Here is a 15,854-nt window from a genome sequence, read left to right on the forward strand (position 1 = left end):
TTAGACATGTTTATTCTTATCATCTCCCTCCCCATGAGAGATTTTCAAAGTGCACATCCAAGTCTGTCTGTGTGCCGAGGCCAAGGCCTTTGACATGGCTACGATTCTCCCCTCTCCACACCAGTTTTCACCCTCTGTGGATTCCCTCTGCGAATGCGTAATCTGAGTCCACGTGTTGGTGGGCGTTTGGTTTTTAAATATGTCCCAGCTTATCGGTAGTTTATTTAACGACAGTCTTGCCGCTGGACAGGTCCACCTTTCTGCGGTTGGAAGCATTGCTCTTTGGAACATTGTCGGGCACGTGTGCAGGAGTGCCTCTGGCCATACGCCTGGGAAGGAATTTCCGGTTCCAGCAGTGTAGACATGTTCTGAGTTGCAAGACAACGCCCAACTGTTTTCACAGTGTTTTCCGACTTGTCCTCTGTCAGCAGCTTGTGAAAATTTTTTTAATGTGAGAAATTTTGTTGTTCTGTCTCTTCCATAACACTTACTATTGTCAGACTTATTAATTTTAATAATTATTTATTAAAATAAGATTGTTTAGGAATAATTGTAAATTTACAAGTTACAAAGGTAAAGCAATCCCACATCCCCTTCCCCCAGTTTCCCACGTTAGCATCTTACATAACTATGGCTCCTTTGTCAAATTGATTTTTCCATATTGATTTTCTGTCCAGCACATGTGCTCAGCTATCTTATGAGTCTGACTATCTCTGGTTCCTTTGGGTTTCCTACATAGAAAACCGCACCATGTGTGAATAATATCAGGTTTTTTTTTTTCCTTTGAGTCTTTTTTTTTAAAAAAGGCACTGTACTAATCAGGACCTCCAGCACAGTATTAACAGCTTTGGTGTTAATCCATCCTCGTCCTTTTCCTGATATTAATGTGAGTGCCTTTAACATGTCACCATTTAGTTATATCAGCCTCCATGAGTGAGGCTTGTCTGTAACTTTCCTTGTTGTGTTTCAGTTTTAAGCCTTCATAAAAGAATTTGCAGTTGGGAAGAATGTCTCCTTTTTTCCCCCTGTACACTGGAACAGTTTGTATGAGATTCGGATTATCTGTGCCTTGCTTCCCATGACATTTCTTCACAACCACCTGGTGTTTTCTCTGGGGGAAGGTCTCTTTTTCTTGTCAGTCTCTGGTCACTCCCGTGGGTCTCTGGCTGAGTCAGATCTGAGCTGCTGGGTCCTCGTTTAGTCATGTGGGATCATTCATGCAGGCGCACGGACTCTAGTTGCCATGCACGGGCTTACTGGCTCCATGGCGTGTGGGATCTTAGTTCCCCCACCAGGGATCAAACCTGCATCCCCTGCATTGCAAGGTGGATTCTTAACCACTGGACCACCAGGGAAGTCCCTTACACTACTATTTTTTTTTTTTTTTTAAACTTTACAATATTGTATTGGTTTTGCCAAATATCGTAATGAATCCACCACAGGTATACATGTGTTCCCCATCCTGAACCCTCCTCCCTCCCCACACCATCCCTCTGGGTCATCCCAGTGCACCAGCCCCAAGCATCCAGTATCGTGCATCGAACCTGGACTGGCGACTCATTTCATACATGATATTCTACATGTTTCAATGCCATTCTCCCAAATCTTCCCACCCTCTCCCTCTCCCACAGAGTCCATAAGACTGTTCTATACATCATTGTCTTCTTTTGCTGTCTCGTACACAGGGTTATTGTTACCATCTTTCTAAATTCCATATATATGCGTTAGTATACTGTATTGGTGTTTTTCCTTCTGGCTTACTTCACTCTGTATAATAGGCTCCAGTTTCATCCACCTCATTAGAACTGATTCAAATGTATTCTTTTTAATGGCTGAGTAATACTCCATTGTGTATATGTTCCACAGTTTTCTTATCCATTCATCTGCTGATGGACATCTAGGTTGCTTCCATGTCCTGGCTATTATAAACAGTGCTGCGATGAACATTGGGGTACACGTGTCCCTTTCCCTTCTGGTTTCCTCAGTGTGTATGCCCAGCAGTGGGATTGCTGGGTCATAAGGCAGTTCTATTTCCAGTTTTTTAAGGAATCTCCACACTGTTCTCCATAGTGGCTATACTAGTTTGCATTCCCACCAACAGTGTAATAGGGTTCCCTTTTCTCCACACCCTCTCCAGCATTTATTGCTTGTAGACTTTTGGATCACAGCCATTCTGACTGATGTGAAATGGTACCTCATAGTGGTTTTGATTTGCATTTCTCTGATAATGAGTGATGTTGAGCATCTTTTCATGTGTTTGTTAGCCATCTGTATGTCTTCTTCGGAGAAATGTCTATTTAGTTCTTTGGCCCATTTTTTGATTGGGTCATTTATTTGTCTGGAATTGAGCTGTAGGAGTTGCTTGTATATTTTTGAGATTAGTTGTTTGTCAGTTGCTTCATTTGCTATTATTTTCTCCCATTCTGAAGGCTGTCTTTTCACCTTGCTTATAGTTTCCTTTGTTGTGCAGAAGCTTTTGAGTTTAAGTAGGTCCCATTTGTTTATTTTTGCTTTTATTTCCAGTATTCTGGGAGGTGGGTCATAGAGGATCCCTTACACTACTTACTTTTATAAAAAGAGTTTTCTTTTGCAGAATTCTGAGTATATGTGAAACAGAGAAGTGCATGTAATGAGCCCCATCCCTTAGTCCTAACAACCATTGACTTACTGCCAGTCATGCATCAGTCTTGGCCTAATCACTTCCCGTCTTAATATTATTTTGAAGCGAAATCCAGACATCCTATAATTTTCTCTGCAAAGATTTCACTGTGTATCTCTGAAGATAAGGTTCATTTAAAATTTTACATTACAATACCATTATTGCATCACAAAAAAATTAAAAATAATTCCTTCATATCATCAGATAACCTTTTAGCATTCAGAGTGTCTAACAGGCTGAAAAGGGAATGAGGTTAGTAAAATGCTTCTCGGAGTTTGAATGAAATACTGGATTTGAGCTTGCTGGAACTTGGACCATCAAAGTAGATGGTGTGGGTCAGGTCGGTGAGATCATGCTGACAGTGGTCTTGGGTTCAAAGAGACTTTTGTGACAAGACCGTCCTCTCTTCACCAGGAGCTTTCCTGCCCTGGGTGGGTGCTGTAGGAACATCCCCAGTGTAGATGCCCAGCCCTGAAGCAGACACCAGGAGGGAAGAGGGGAGACACCTTGAGAGATTCTGCAGAGATGGTGCCCCCTTTTTTCACGGCTCCCTCTCTCTCCTTTGTAAAGATGTGAGTGTTCAGGCGCCTCTGATGGAGCTCCTTGGGTGGGGGGGGGTGGGGGGTCAGATACTGTCAGCACGTGTCTTCAGAGCATCACCTTCCCTCCCTCCTTGTACGGCCTCCCCTTGTGGGAGTGGGGGCTCTGCTGGTGAGGTTTTCACGGCAGACACAGTTGCTGCTATCTCCTTGGGGGCAGGGCTGTCACGGTGGCAGCCGCTTCTCTTGCCACTGCCTCCAGCAGAGCCCTCCCCGCGTGCCTGCCCTTCCCGTGACTTTCGTGGACAGAGGCAGGATGCCCTGCTCCAGCCTCGGGTTCCCAGTGCCCTCCTGCTGTTGTCATTGCTGCTGCCCGTGGGCGGCTCCCCCAGGGACCTTCCTAGCCTGGATGGTGCTCTGTGATGGAGGAGGAGGAGCGTAGAGGGGGCATTGTTTATCCCCTTCTCAGTGTTCTATTTCTTTATGATGGAGTACCTCAAACTTTGGTGGTAATTATAATTCGTTATAAAATATTTTATTCAACTAAAATCTGTACGCTTAAAATAGAACAGTATGTATGAGTGATTAGTGTGTTAATATTTAAAATGTGTCCTTTATAAATGTGAGTGCCCAATCTGTATTTCACACTGTTACATTTGAGCACCCTGTGTTTTTGTATTTAAAACCAAGAGCATGCTTTTCTGGCTAATTGGGGAAAATACATCCTCTGACAGAAAGCGTCAGCACGCATCTCCTTCCAGGCACTTGGTGTGGACGTGCATTGACAGGTCCTGACGACACCGGCCCGGAGGAGGGTCACTGGGCACGTGGTGGTGCATGTCTGTTACATAAGGTCTGTCATATGACTTCCCCGGCTGTGTCTGTCTGCAGCCGCTTGAAGGTGAGCTCCTGAAGTGAAGCTGGCTTCTCAAACCTGCAGGAGAGGCAGTGAAGGAGGCAGTGACTTGGGGTGAGTGGGGTGGCCCTGTGTACTGAGCTGTAGTCGGTGGGGTGGCCCTGTGTAGTGTAGTCGGTGGGGTGACCCTGTGTAGTGAGTTGTAAGGCAGGTGTTGGCCTTAGAGATTTGAAGAAAGAAAAGTGATTCTTTGTTGTCTGAATCATAGAAAGAAATGGCTGGGATAAATGTCTTTGGAGGTCTGCAGGGAGTTTTGCTTGTCCTGCTGCTGCTGCTAAGTCGCTTCAGTCGTGTCTGACTCTGCGACCCCATAGATGGCAACCCACCAGGCTCCACCATCCCTGGGATTCTCCAGGCAAGAACACTGGAGTGGGTTGCCGTTTCCTTCTCCAGTGCATGAAAGTGAAAAGAGAAAGTGAAGTTGCTCAGTCGTGTCTGACTCTTCACGACCCCATGGACTGCAGTCTACCAGGCTCCTCCATTCATGGGATTTTCCAGGCAAGAGTACTGGAGAGGGTTGCCATTGCCTTCTCCTTTGCTTGTCCTAGGTCTTGTTTTATGAATATTTTGTCTTCAAGTGTCCCCCCCCCCCCCCCATTGTACTGTGTTTGAGATGATTTGCCATTGTACTGAATTGAGAGGTTTTAGAACAGAGTCTGATATGACTGAAGTAACTTAGCAGCAGCAGAACAGTTTTAGGTTTATGGAAATGTTTACCAGAAGGTGCAGAGATTTCACATTAACTCCCTGCCTCCACACAGGAGAGCCTCCCGCTGGCAGCCCTGGCCAGATGGAGCCTCCATTACACTTGTTGAGAGGCACGCCAGCATCCCCCAGAGTCCGCAGTTTACATTAGGGTCCAGACCTCTTGGTGATGCTGGCTATGCATTCTGTGGGTTGGGATGAATTTATGGTGACATGTGTCCCATGAGTGCTGGTCTCATTGCTCTAGAAACCCTCTGGGCTTCCCCTGTTTGTCCTCCCTCCCTCTGAACTCTGGCAGCCACTGACCTCTGAATTGTCCCATAGCGTTGCTTTTCCAGAAGACCATACTGTTGGGAGACACAAAGTATGTAGCCTTTTCACATTGGCTTTTTTCACTTAGTAATATGCATTTGAGTTTCCTCCTTTCCTTGTTAGCACTGAATACTTGCCAAGTGGCTTGTGGGACCTTTGTTCCCTGACCAGGGATTGAACCCACATCCCCTGCTGGAAGCGAAGTCTTAAACACTGGACCACTAGGGAAGACCCAGGCGCATTTTTTAAATTGGTCGTTTATTTTCTTAATGTTGAATTTTAAGAGTTCTTTGTGTTATTTTGGGTAACAGTCCCTTATTGGATGTGTCTTTTGCAAGTATTTTCTCCCAGTCTGTGCCTTTTCTTCTCATTCTCTCAGAATTATCTCTTCAGTAGTCTAGCTTTTCATTCACCTCTCTCATTGATTGTGCCTTCTTTCTAAACAGTCATCACCAGGCCCACGATCTTTTAGCTTCTCTCCTGTGGCATTTTCTCAGAGTTTTGCATTTTACATTTAGATGTACGATCCGCCCCTGCTCCCGCGCACCACATGGCTTGTGGGATCTTCGTTCTGACGCCGGGATCGAACCTAGGCGCTCAGCCATGAAAGTGCAGAGCCTTACCCACTGGGCCACCGGGGATTCCCTGTGACCTGTTTTGAGTGAATAGGTGCCTAGGTTCATTTTTGTAAAACAGATTTTTTTTTTTTTTTTTTTAAAGTTTTGACTGTGCCATGAGGCAGGTGGGTCTTAGTTTCCTGACTGGGGATCAAACCCTTGCCCCTTGCTTTGGAAGCCTAGAGTCTTAGGCACTGGATCACAAGGGAAGTCCCCAGAAAGAGCCTGATTATAACTCCTGCATCCCTGCCATGTCTGGCTCTGGCGTGTGTGTACGTTCTCTTTTTGCTGTGCCTTGTCCTTTTTTCTGGATAGCCAGGCTTGCTGTCCCAGATAGAAGGAACTGCGTCCGGAGGTCTGGGTGACGTGGTGAGGCATCAGGAGGAGATGAGTTTGCAGGCCTGTAAATAGGACTTTGCAGGTGAGTGAGCCTGTGGGGTCCCCCACCCCTGAACTTGACAGGAGCTTCTCTTTCTCCCTCCTCCCTAGATGGCACGGATGGCCAGGGTGGGGCAGTGCTGGGCATTTCCCTCCTCTGGGGTCAGGCGGTGGTTAACTGGTTTCCCCTGCCGGCAGAGCTTGTCAGGGAGAGCGGGGTGCTTGGCTGCTTCAGAGGGGCTCCTGTGCTCTCGCCCACCCAGAGCAGGGGTCTGGGGTGACTCCCAGAACTGTGGGGCTTCCCTCTGGCAGTCCCTGTGCCCCCACCCCCAGCCCGCCTGGCTTCCTCCAGCCCCAGGGCAGCCCTTGGCCCTGTGTCATCTCCTCTCTTCTCGCACAGTCCTTGAGATTTCTGGTGGTTGAGCTTTTTAACCCACTGCAGGGCAGAGTGGAGACGTCTGAGCCCCTGGGAAGGTTTTCTGTTTTGTTCTCACTGAGCCCCCACTAGTTCCTCAGTTACAGGGTAGGTTTTCTGGGTGCTGAGTGAAGCAGGCCTCCTGTGAGCTCAGGTCTGGTTGAGGAGGCAGATGGGCAGGGCTGGGCGGCACGTTCTGTGCTGTGGGGAGTGTCACAGTATTCAGAGGCTGGGAAGGCGGGGTCAGTTGGGGTACAGTCAGGAGCACACATCTTATGGACCGGCAGCAGCTTTCTAGAGAGATGTGGAAAGTGACTGCTGGTCTGTACTGGGACAGTAGGGTAGGGGCGTGTGTGCGTGCGCGCACACGCTTCTGGAAGGGGAGGTTGGAATCACGATTTGTTTGTGGACCCAGCTCTGCCAGTCATTAGCCCTGAGTTTGGGGGGAATTCATTTAATGTCACTGAGCCTCAGTTTCATCTGTTACAATATGGAGGAGCAGATGGTATGAGAGTATTCTGTGAACACGTGACGTTTTTTACAAGTATCAGGTTTTCAGACGCATCTCTAGTGTGTGTGTTTTCTTCTTCTTCCCAAGTCTGATAGAAGTTTCCTTCAAGTGTTGGTTCTCACTTTGCTGGGCAGTGGTCAGGGCACAGCCAGCTGTGAGCAGGACTGCCTGCCCTAGCTTCTGCGCCTGCGAGGGTCACTGTGGGACAGGCTTCTCCTTGGGGTTGTACAATGTGTTGTGAATCAAATCTCACTGTGAAAGATTAGATCATGGGGGGATTTGTCATCTATAATAATAATAAATAGCTTGAATAAAATTAATTTTTGTCTTTTTTTCTTTGATTTGAAGCTTCCCATTTCTATTTTAAGAACTGCAAACCTCAAAAAGGTTTTGTTTGAATCAAGGACATCAGAAGACTTGGGAACTTTTAGGTCGGAATCTGTTTGAATTTTCACACTGTGGGAGGTGACATACAGTTTGTGATCTAAAGTCAGTTCAGGGGGTTGTGCAGCTGAAATAATTTTAGTGTATTAATGGCTCAGTGTTTCGCGAGATCTGCTCATTTCACGTGTGAGTGTGGGTGTTTACTGCACTGTGTTTAAATGTGTCCTTTGTGGGTCTTAGTCATCATATTAAGGTGGAAAGTTACCTTAATATAAATCTCTCTCACACTCTGTTTTCTTTTTCTGTTTTTGTAGTTTTATTTTTTATTTTATTATTTTGGCTGCATCATGCAGGGTCTTAGTTCCAGTCAGGGACTGAACCTGGGCCCCCTGCCTCAGGATTGTGGAGTCTTAACCACTGGACTGCCAGGAAGTCCCTCTGTTTTCTAATTTTAGATTAATAGTGATCTCAGAGCCTTTTGATTGCTAGTACCCTGTCTGACCGAGTGTAGAGGAGCAGGCGTCTGTGTTATCTTCTTGGTGATAAGGGCTGGGGTGACAGGTGGGCTGAGTCCCTGAATGAGCTCCCCGGGGAGCGTGGTCTTGAACGTCCTCAGGGGATCGGCTCCTCGGCAGCTGTGGCCCTGCGAGTGAAGCAGTGCCTGAAGTGGCACAGCAGCTTGTACCTGTGTGAATGGGAGTAGAAGGGAAGCAATGCGGCCGATGCAGACGCGGCAGAGCGCTGCTGCAGCTTCGAGGTGCTTCTCCGGGTGATCCCAGTCCGCTTCACTTGTACCCACCTATTCCACTGTGGTCCCTTCAGATATTTCAGTTTCTTCTCTGCCTTCCTTTTTACTTGAAGAATTTCCTGAACATAACTTCTGTATTTGCTTGACGGAAACACCAAGAATAGCATTTTCCAGTTACTTCTCGCCGTAAACTCAGGAAAAGCACCAATGTGGGAGGTGGGGGCTCGGACCCCCAGGCGAGCCGCCCGGTCAGCACCAGCCCCTGCCGTGGGCTTCAGGCCAGGTGTGCACCCTCCTCAGTGCTTCGGTTTCCTTATTTTGACGGCAAAATGAATTAAGTCCGGTCTTCAGAAGGACATGGTTGCCCAGTTCTCACAGTAGCTGAGGGACCTTGGGCGAGTTCCTACTTCTTGGGCGCCATCTGTTTAAACAGAACACAGTTCTCTGTTAAACTCTTGTTGGTCCCAATTAATTTTATATTTTTGAGCCCTTGAATTTATTCCTTTGTGTTTTTGTGTCAGTGGGACTAAAGATACCGCTGTTTGCAGTGATACAAGTATTTTGTGCTGAAAGTGATTGAAGTTGTTGCTGTGCTGCGTGTAGGTGAAGACCTCCCCCGCTTCTCTTTGGCGCCTTCTCTCTGAGACAGCCTGCCTTCCAGTAGTGACCGTGACTGTCGCCGGAGGGGCCTCCAATTGAGATTCTTGCTTTAGCTGACCAGAAGCAAAAGTTTCAGTGATCATCTATTCTTTCTTTAAAATTTCTTACATAAAGCACAAAATTTTGGGTAAATCATGATTAAAATGTCACGACCAATATACAGAAATAAATTGTAAGGAGTCCACGACAGCAGGGAAAAAGCGGCTGAGCCTGACTGGTGTTGAGCCCCTGGCTCTTGCCGAGCTGTTGTCTTGACAGCCCTGCTGATAGTGCTGTGTGGTGAAGAAGTCTACTAGATAACGACAGAAGGTTCTTAACTTTCAGCTTTGAGTTGTTAAAAATGAAGAGAAAAGTAACTGTACTAAATGCGGTCTTAGTTTAACTTTTCCCTCATTTCATCATAATGGAACTTCTGAAATTCCCGTTTCACTTGTTTGGCTTCGAGCCTTTAATAAAACAGTACCATCACAGGATGGCTTTCCTGGTGGTCCAGAGGTCAGGGCTGCACACTTCCACTTCAGCGGATGCAGTTCAACCCCTGATTGGGGAGCTAAGATCCCACATGCCCAGTGGCCAAAAACAAAAATTAGCAAAAGTCTCCTTTCTGAGGATTAAAATTTTTACCTTTTTTGTTATGTTTCTTTTGCTTTTGCTTTTTAAACCAACTCTTGGGCTTCCCTAGTAGCTCAGTTGGTAAAGAATTTGCCTGCAATGCGAGAGACCCGGGTTCGATCCCCTGGAGAAGGAAATAGCAACCCACTCCAGTATTCTTGCCTGGAGAATCCCATGGGCAGAGAAGCCTGGCAGACTACAGTCCCATGGGGTTGCAAAGAGTTGGACACGACTGTGCAACTTTCACTGTTTTCACTTTTTTTGCTGTGAGAGGGTCTCTTTTCAGCCCTTGCTGGGAGTACCCTTCCGGGAGCACGCTGACTCTCAGGGCCTCTGGAGTCAGCTTGAACGGTCGTCATGAGGCTGCTCCAAGCCCAGTGGAGCCATGCCTCCTGTGACTGCAGAACCAGTGGTGCGCAGAGCATCAGCAGATGTGACTCTAAGGACAAGGACGCAGGGAGTTAACCATGTCTGACCAGAAAGGGTCTGGTCTTGGCTGAAGAACAGAATTATTCTCCTTGACAGAGTGGGAGCCAGTGTGCTCGCATACACTCTGCAGCCTCTTGTCACCATCTGTGGTATCGTCCAGGCTCGGCGAGACCTCCCGTCCATCTCCAACATGAGCCCCTGGTCAGGGCTGCCGGTGTCACGTGAAACGCGTGACTCGTCTTCATGTCTAGACAGTCAATTTGTTAAGCACCAAAATTGAGTCCGTTCTTCCCTGTGACCGGAGCTCGTGGCCACGGCCACGCTGCCTCTCTGTGGCTCCCACCCAGTGGAAGGGCAGGAGCCTGTGCCGCCCATGGGGGCAGCTCCATCTGTGACCAAGCGGTCCCGTGCAGCGGAGTTCAGGCCGTAGCTCTGAGCCCTCTGTCCACTGCCAGCCCCTCCCTGGTCACTCCAGGCTTGTTCAGTCCCCTGCTCCGTGTTTCTGGGCCTCTCCTGGGCCAGGCTCCCACTCACCCTTGCCTCCCCAGCCGCTGCCAAAACATATTGTCCTGGTCTGCTGAGCCAGTGGTGAGCCTGGAGCACCAGCTGCCTGCCTGTGCTTCTTCCTCTGCCGGGCCGTGTTATTTACTGTGTTAAGTGTGTGTGAAGTCGAATGGGATGTGCATCAGCTTTCTGCTGATGCAGCGTTCAGGACGTGCTTAGAGAACCATCTTGTTGGAAACTCCTCCTCTGCGTTGGTCTGCAGGCGAGTGTGTTCAGTCCAGAAACGCCATCATTTTAAATGATGTGTTTGTTCCTCAGGCTCAACTTAGGAGGGAGTTTTCCCGATGTGTGTTCGCAGAGGTTATTTTAGTGCCCTTGTGCTGACCACGTGCTCCTCTTCTAGGGCACCGTCTTTAACCTGGAGTCAGAGGAGGAGTGCCCCGCGGGTGCCGTGGAGGACAGCAACGACATCTACATTCTGCCCAGCGACAGCTCCACGCACGTCAGTCCCCCGGAGTCGCCCTCCACGGCCACGGCCTCCTGGCAGGCCGAGAGCTTGCCCGTGTCACTGTCCGCCAGCCAGAGCTGGCACACGGAGAGCCTGCCGGTGTCCCTGGGCCCCGAGTCCTGGCAGCAGGTCACAGTGGACCCCGAGGAGGTCAAGAGCTTGGATAGCAACGGGGCCGCAGAGAAGAGCGAGAACAACTCCTCCAACTCCGACATCGTGCACGTGGAGCGGGAGGAGATCCCCGAGGGCGTGGGGGAGGCGGCCGCGCCGGCCCCTGCCCTGATGGCGGCCGTCCCCAGGGCCAGTCCCACGACGTCCCTGTTTGTGGAGCTCGGTGAAGAGGAGGCAGAAGCAGCCCCAGCAGAAGCTTCTGAACCAGAGCGGAAGGGGGTCCTGCCACCCAAGTCCCCAGCGGAGCCCCCTTCAGCCCCGCCGAGCCGGGAAGAGGCCACTGGAGGGCAGGGGGCACTCAGGGTAGGGCCCCGCCCAGGCGACCTTGAGAAGGCCGGCCCGCTGCCCGAGGGCAGGTCCCTCCTGCTCTTGGGAGGGGCGGCTGCCATGGCCATCCTAGCAGTGGCGGTCGGGTTGGCACTGGCTCTGCGGAAGAAATAGGTTTTCCTCCTCGGGGTCCACCGTGACCTGCTGCCAGGACTCGGGACCCAGGAGAAAGAAGGAGGGTTTTAGTTGTCTCGACTGAATCCGAATGGGCAGCAGCTGGTTGGACATCCGCAGGACGCTCTGGGGTGAGGAGCTGGGTCAGCAGGGCAGGGGCGGCCCACCTGCTGGGGCTTGAGGTAGAGGCTGTGCACGCGGTCTGCTGGGCGGTCCCTGGCCTGGGTTCCTCTGAGATTCAGGGTCTAGGGTGTCAAGTGCTTCCTCAGTCTTGTCTGTGGCGTCTGGGCAACCCCGGCTGTGAGCACCTGTGCCCCCGAGGGTGCGTAGCCTCCCCCATCAGCCCCCGTAGCACCTTCCCCTTTGGTGACAGCACCCCCCGATGTTGCCAAACGTCCCCGGGGTAATGGGTCCCGTGAGAGCCTCAGAGGCAGAGGGTTCTCGTGGGCACCTGGGGGTCCAGGCAGGAGGGCTTGGCTGTGGGCCCCTCAGCTGCTGACGCACTCCGGCCTGGAGCCTCCCCTCTGCCAAGAGCGTGCGCTTTACGACCCCTACTCTGGGCTCCTCTGTTCTTCCCGTTGGTCCCGCAGCCCAAGTGCTCTGCGGTCTCCACCGCCTCTCAGGTACTGCCCTGCCCTCCGCGCTCGGGTCCCTGCCGGCCCGTGGAGAGGTCTTGCCCAATGCTTCTCTCGGCTCCCCTCATAAAGATGCTGCCTGTAGTCTTTTAAAAAGTAAATATAAGACGAGACCCAGGCCCTGCCCATGACTGTGGGCAAGCTGTCTCTTGTACAGAAGCAGGAGGGTAGCTTGGCTGACCCCCTGAGGTGGCTTGCAGCCCTTCTGTTGGTGGCCACCTGGTGGGGTGTCTCTCCAGCGGTCACTGTCTGTAGCCTGGGTTCTGGCTGCAGACTTCTCACTGGTCACATGGCCCCTCTTTGTCACCTGCTTGTAGTAAGAGCTCCCATACTGGGCTTCAGCCCAGGGGACGTACTCTTCTTCAGCACAGTCTCCTAAATACCATTGAAGTTAAAAAGCAGGAGAGGGGCCACCCTTGAGGCTCCTGCTTGTCTTTCAGAGTCCAGCAGGAGGCTCACACAGAGCTCATCACAGCCCAGATGCCAGAGCGACGGCCACGGAGGTTGTGGTCGGCATGTGCCGGGGATACGGCATAGCCCCGTGCACAGCCTGCGCTTCACATGGCGGGAGGGTGGGGGGACTGTGTCTCTTCTCCCGAGGTCGAGTCACTAACAGGACCGTGCCTGAGACGGGTCATCTCAGAGTTACCTTAGTCAATGTAACAGGTTACTTTTTAGATCCTGAAATTTGTAATAAAATTACATTACCTATCACCATCACCAAAACTTGATGTTTTAAATGCGCTTTATTATTTTCATTTTTTGAAATTAAATCCTCCTAAAGCAGTACTGTTTACAATTGGGCAGAAGGGCCTGGAGTGTGTGTGTGTCCGTGTGCGCGTGTGTGCACTGCCCCAGGCATGCCCTGTGACTCCTGGGGAGGGAGGTGTTGAGCTCTGCACCTGGACTGAGGAGCCGGCGGAGAGCAGGTGGGGCTCGTGTCGTGGAGCTTGTCTTCCTCCTCGCGTGTGGTCTGCTGCATCGGCATTGTCCTTTTCCCTTTTATAACGCTTTCCTTCCAGCGTTTACATTTTTAAACTCTGGATCCTCAAACCCACTGGCTGAAGGTGCTGAAGCTCCGATGGGAGCCGGGTTGCTTGTGAGCAGCGGGCGGAGGCTGGGGTCTGGGGTTCACGTCCTCCACGGCAGGAGGAGTGAGGCGGGGCTGGGTGCAGTGCCCAGTGGTGACCCAGGCGGCTTTGCCTTTGAGCGGGGATTTCTCTGCCAAGCCATTGCTGGTTCTGGTTGGTGGGTCTCCAGCACTCTTAATGTGCTATTGAATGTCACGACTTCTGATCACTTGGCGAAAGCCACTCACGGTTTCTTGAGGAAAACACCAGAATTAAAGAATGCTGATTTATGTTCTCTGTGGTAAATGGTAGCAGTCTTGGCCCGCAAAAGCCTGGTTGGTCCCAGGGTGCCTCCGGGACATCAGCACCGCCGCCTGTGTCTGGTGTCAGATGCGGCACTGGTGTGTCCTGCGGGGCCCTCCCAATGCACGGGGCACATGCTCATGGGAGACCGCGGCTGAAGTGTGACCCACGGTCAGAGCGCTTGCTGACGCCACCCGCCCAGGGCGGGCTGACACCTCCTCACCCACTGAGTCTGGAGGGGCTGGATCCTTGGCCAGCTCCAAAGGGACAGACAGCAGCTCACGGTTTTCCTGGGCCTCCTGTTTCTCCTGATGTCTTAGTTGTCCATTTCCTCAGAGTAAAAGTGCTTCTTTGTGCCTCCTTGACGGAGGTTGGCGTGTTCTGGATTCCGCCCCTCACCCTTACTCAGTGCTGAGGTGAGATGTGGCCCCTTTCCTGCCCAAGGCCCCTCTGCTCTCCCCTCACCTGCGTCTGTGCCTGTCATCGGGAGGCACAGAGCTCGGCTCTGGGAAGAGCGTGCTCTGCTGGAAGCAGTGTCGGGAGAACGCACTGGAGGTGAAGTGCAGTGAGGACTGAAGACTCCATCCACATGGTAACTCAGGGCTCCCTCCAGACCACCAGCCTTGTCTGACAGCAGCCCGAGACCCAGCGGGCACAGCTGGTGAACTTGCTGAGAATGCAAGTGGCTCCTGGGCTGTGACCCCAGAGGCAGCTCAGCCGTGCGCGCTGGGTCCTCAGGAGCCCATGTGCACAGCAAGCCCGCCTCCAGACTTCAGTGACTGAGCATCTTCTGTTTTCTGTAACCATTGCTTAATTCAAGTAATCATGCACGTCCCCCTCTGTCCACAAGGATCCTGACCTAAGAGGCATCAGCTGCTTGGACAGGCCGAGTGAGGCGGCTGGGACACACTCGGGGTCGGGACATCCACACGAGAGACCGCTGCGGGGAGAAGAGCCACACCACGCATCTTGCTTCGTGACCGACAGTATCTCTCACTTGGTCTAGAAAGTGAAGTCGCTCAGTCATGTCCGACTCTTTGCAACCCCATGGACTGTAGCCTACCAGGCTCCTCCCTCCATGGGATTCTCCAGGCAAGAGTACTGGAGTGGGTTGCCATTTCCTTCAGGGGATCTTCCCGGCCCAGGGATCGAACCCGGATCTCCTGCATTCCAGGCAGATGCTTTAACCTCTAAGCCACCAGAGAAAACCCGACACCAAAACCTGCATAAACTTTATCAAGAGAGGATTACTGAATTAACATAAGCAGAACAGTGGTAGGTAAGGTGAAGTGTTCTAAGAGATAGTGGGGTTATTTGGTGCTTTAGAGCTTCTTTTACAACACTTTTAATTGCTCCTGGAAGAGAATCATCCCCCTCCTGAGAGAAAATATCTCCCTGCTGAGATGTACTGACTGGTGTGTGTGTGTGTGACTGTTCCCACTGAGGTGAACCCTTTAAACCTGGGAGATTTGTTTCCGGACGCTCGACCACACTACCTGCATTGACTTTGCGCCCCCCTGCAGCTGTCAGCCTGAGGCCCAGCCTCGGGTGCTGTGCGTTTGACGCCGAACCGTGTAGCTATTTTTTTTGGTAAGTTTGAACTCATGGAACAGAGAAGTGGTTTTGGCAACAAGAATGTGTTAGTACTTCGTTACTCGTGTTCACGTTCTTCCCCAGGACACCATGTTCAGTTAACACAGGTGTTCTGTCACCAGTGACCTGCGATCTGGAGCCGCACCCAGCATCAAACGCACGTGGAACACAGACCGGTCCTAGGCGACGCTTGTCGCCGGGAGCAGACGAGGCTGTGCTGTTCTAAGCGTGAGTGCTCCCTGTTTCCGTTTCTTTCAGTGGGCAGTGATCGCTTTGTTGGTGTTTACTTGCTTGGCTGCACTGGGTCTTACTGGCAACACGTGGGCTGTTTTGTTGCCACGTGGGCTCAGTAGTTGCAGGGCTTCCACTGCCCCCCCCGCCCCCAACCCCGTGTGGGGTCTCCGGTCCCTGACCGGGGACTGAACCCGTGTCCCCTGCGTTACAAGGCAGGTGATTAACCACTGGACCACCAGGGAAGTCCCGATTGCTTTGGGTACTTCTTGTATTCTGTCTCCAGGAAAGGAAACTGCCAAAGATGCTGAATGTTTAAGTCTATTCTTACATCTTTCACGCCTAGAAACGTGTTCTGCCTGAAGCAGTTTAGGCACAGATGAGCAGGGGGGCAGGGCTGGAAGGTGCACAGGTAAGATCACTAACAGATAGGCAGTAGCTGCTCCAGCGGCTTAAAATTCGTATCAAAATCTTGACTTCCGTCAGAGAAAAGGGTGCATTTAGTTACACTGG

The 15,854-nt window shown here is 51.1% G+C and overlaps 1 protein-coding gene across 18 annotated transcripts in view; it reads left to right on the forward strand.

Moving 5' to 3' along the window:
• BCL2L13 (BCL2 like 13) overlaps window positions 1-12,870 on the forward strand; it is a 50,572-nt gene extending 37,702 nt beyond the window's left edge. For 14 of the 18 annotated variants that reach the window (XM_086402682.1, XM_086402690.1, XM_086402692.1 and 11 more), the window contains one exon: window positions 10,793-12,870. In XM_086402682.1, the coding sequence (XP_086258808.1) occupies window positions 10,793-11,509 (717 nt within the window). In that variant the 3' untranslated portion in view covers window positions 11,510-12,870. Of the gene's footprint in view, window positions 1-250; window positions 1,006-10,792 lie in introns of those variants that run through there. The other 4 variants (XM_086402684.1, XM_086402685.1, XM_086402683.1 and 1 more) reach the window with 2 other exon arrangements.
• Window positions 12,871-15,854: the final 2,984 nt, after the last annotated feature.

This window comes from Bos grunniens, chromosome 5 (genome assembly GCF_055505025.1).
Source record: "Bos grunniens cultivar Pamir isolate PY7600 chromosome 5, Bosgru_T2T1.0, whole genome shotgun sequence".
Classification (NCBI taxonomy): Eukaryota; Metazoa; Chordata; class Mammalia; order Artiodactyla; family Bovidae; genus Bos; species Bos grunniens.